The sequence below is a fragment of the Otolemur garnettii genome, unplaced genomic scaffold (assembly GCF_000181295.1).
Source record: "Otolemur garnettii isolate 467f Iridium unplaced genomic scaffold, OtoGar3 scaffold00003, whole genome shotgun sequence".
NCBI classification, from domain to species: Eukaryota; Metazoa; Chordata; class Mammalia; order Primates; family Galagidae; genus Otolemur; species Otolemur garnettii.
This window is the reverse complement of record NW_003852398.1, coordinates 8,432,669-8,435,245: the sequence shown is the minus strand read 5'-3', so window position 1 is coordinate 8,435,245 and position 2,577 is coordinate 8,432,669. Positions and strand designations below refer to the sequence as shown.

The window sequence follows — 2,577 nt, the reverse complement described above, 5'->3', positions numbered from 1 at the left end:
GGAAAATACCAAAAGGTTGGCAAACCCCTGACAGCACATAATTCAAACCAATAATCATGGTCTTCTTCCCTTATTCAAGTTACTCCCTTTGGGACAGGAACATGGAAGCATTGTGGTATAAAACCAGAAACAAAGAACAATAGGGATTTTCATCCAGGTGTCTAGGAACCAAAACACTGTGGGCTTCCAAATTTGGAGTTTGGGAAGGAAATGGCTCTTTTAAGAAATGACTATATAAATAATATTCTGAGCCTGGTGGAACATGCCTACAGTTTCAGCACTTGAGAGGCTGATGTGGGAGCATCACTTGACCCCAGGAGTTCAAATCCAACTTAGGCAACACAGCAAGACCACATCTCCCTCTCTAATCAATACAATTTTAAAATGATGAAAATATAGGATAATACTAGTGGAAATAATTCAATTTATATCTTGCTTTATATACTGCCAAATTCACTGTAATCCCCTTTTATTAGTTTTTTTTTTAGAACAGTCCTAAACTTGGCAGGCTTTACCAAGCATTTTAATGCTATAACATGCCCTAATCTGGCCAATTTTCAGTTATCTCCTAAAGATGTTTAAAATGCCTTAAGTGAAAGACTAGTCATGAATACACACTTCTCCTATATCTGCAGAAGCAACTAATCTAAAAACATGCTAAATGGAAACCTATCCTTGTGTTTAAAAACTTGAACAGAATGGGTATTAATTTTTGATTCTGAGTAACAAATACCTACTGTGCGAAAATCTTTTTCGAACTTGTAAGCACCACCTCCTGTAGCACATAGCACCGTTTGTAATGTTGAGAAGTTTTTATCTCTTCCCATTTGGATAAAAGTAGGCAGGTCCTGGGTTGGAAATCTGATAAAGTGCAAGTTCCCTCTTCGGCCAAAAAGTGTTAAATCCTTCAGTTCAAGGTGTACATCCCGAATGCCAGTGGATCCATACGCTACATTAGAAGTCAAATATTTCCGAATACTTTTTAAGCTCTCAACTTCTTCTTGTTCTTCCTCTGCTGTGATATCAATAGGTTCAAAATATGAGAGCTTTACTAGAGTTCCCCCAATGTCCATGCCAAACCACGGGAAAGCTGTGAATTAAAAATACATGTTCATCAATTTTAGAAACAAGTTAGGAACTAGTTAATGAGCCATAAATTTCCTTTATTATGAATCATGCATTCAGTCAATACTACTTATTAAATACATGTCTTCTATGTGCAACTTGTCTTTTTCTCTTCAAAGTTTTATTTGTGTGTTTTCTAAAAATGTGTAACATAAGACATTTAGAGATAGCCCAGGGTCTTTTATTAATAATTCCTGATTTAGTAGACATTCCTTTTCATTTATTAAATACTTATCACACGCTGTGGGAGATGGGAAACATTTGGATCAATTTTATTTCAGTAAATAGGTCATCACCTAGAACTTGAAAATCTGTATCCATAAAGATTTTAATATAATAAAAAACAGGTCTATAATTACTTCACATAATTTAGGGAAAAGTTCCTCCTTAAAAAGAAATCTTTTAAACTAGCAGGACACCTGTAGTTCCAGCTACTTGGGAGGCTGAGGCAGGAGAACCACTTGAGCCTAAGAATTAGAGGTTGCTGTGAGATATGATGATGCCATGGCACTCTACCTAGGGCAAGTGAGGCTCTGTCTCCCAAAAAGAAACAAAAAAATAAAAAAACCTTTTTCTTTGATCACTGCATCTCTGCATCTATTAGTTTCTTTGATATTATCTAGCTAAATAAAATTACCTGTTAATAATGTTGAAGGTAATTCTACTCAGGGACAAGCATTTTGGCAGGCAGCGTTTTTTTGGGTTTAGAACTTGGCACTCTCTAACTCTCTATATGACTTTGGAAAAGCCATTAATTTCTCTGGCTCTTAGTTTCTAATTCTATTCAATAAATACTTACTGAGTACTTTCTATATACCAGAGAATAGGAATGTGGGTGAAAGTGATAAATTTACTGCTTGAAGGACAGCTCGATCAAGTAGGGAAATTTAAATACATAAGAATGAGATCGGCAAAATAAAATTACATAGAAAGTATAGATTAACAGAATGCTTGTGTTAGAATGTACGGAATACTAAAAGCAAAAACAGCCTGCTCATGGCAAAGAGGCATAAATCAAATATAGTGCTTTGTACACTAGGATAAGAAGCTTAGGTCTGAACTGGTTAGACAACGGGAACATTACTCATGTTCTAAGCAAGAGAGTGACACAGTCTACTGCAAATTGGTAAGCTACATAGTGGCAGTGTGCAAGATGCACAAGAGTTGTTTAAGATACGCCTGCAACTTAAGGCTAAGGTACTCTATATCTAATACATGATCAAAATCGCCTACATTATCATTAAAAAAATATAGATTCCTGACCCCTCACAACAGAGGTACTGGATAATAACCTTTAAAAGTTAAGATCTGAGGTTGGCTAAGGTGGCTCACACCTATAATCCTAGCACTCTGGGAGGCCAAGGGGGGAGGACTGCTTGAGCTCAGAGGAGTTCAAGACCAGCGTGAGCAAAAGTGAGACCCTGTCTCTACTAAAAATTAAAAAAATTAGCC

General features: G+C 36.3%; 1 protein-coding gene across 1 annotated transcript in view; it reads right to left on the bottom strand.

The window, feature by feature from the left end:
* The window catches only part of PANK3 (pantothenate kinase 3), a 24,636-nt gene that overhangs the window by 13,175 nt on the left and 8,884 nt on the right, over positions 1-2,577 (bottom strand). Inside the window, exon 2 of the mRNA XM_003781961.3 lies at positions 738-1,090. Within this exon, the coding sequence (XP_003782009.1) occupies positions 738-1,090 (353 nt within the window). The remainder of the gene's footprint in view (positions 1-737; positions 1,091-2,577) is intronic.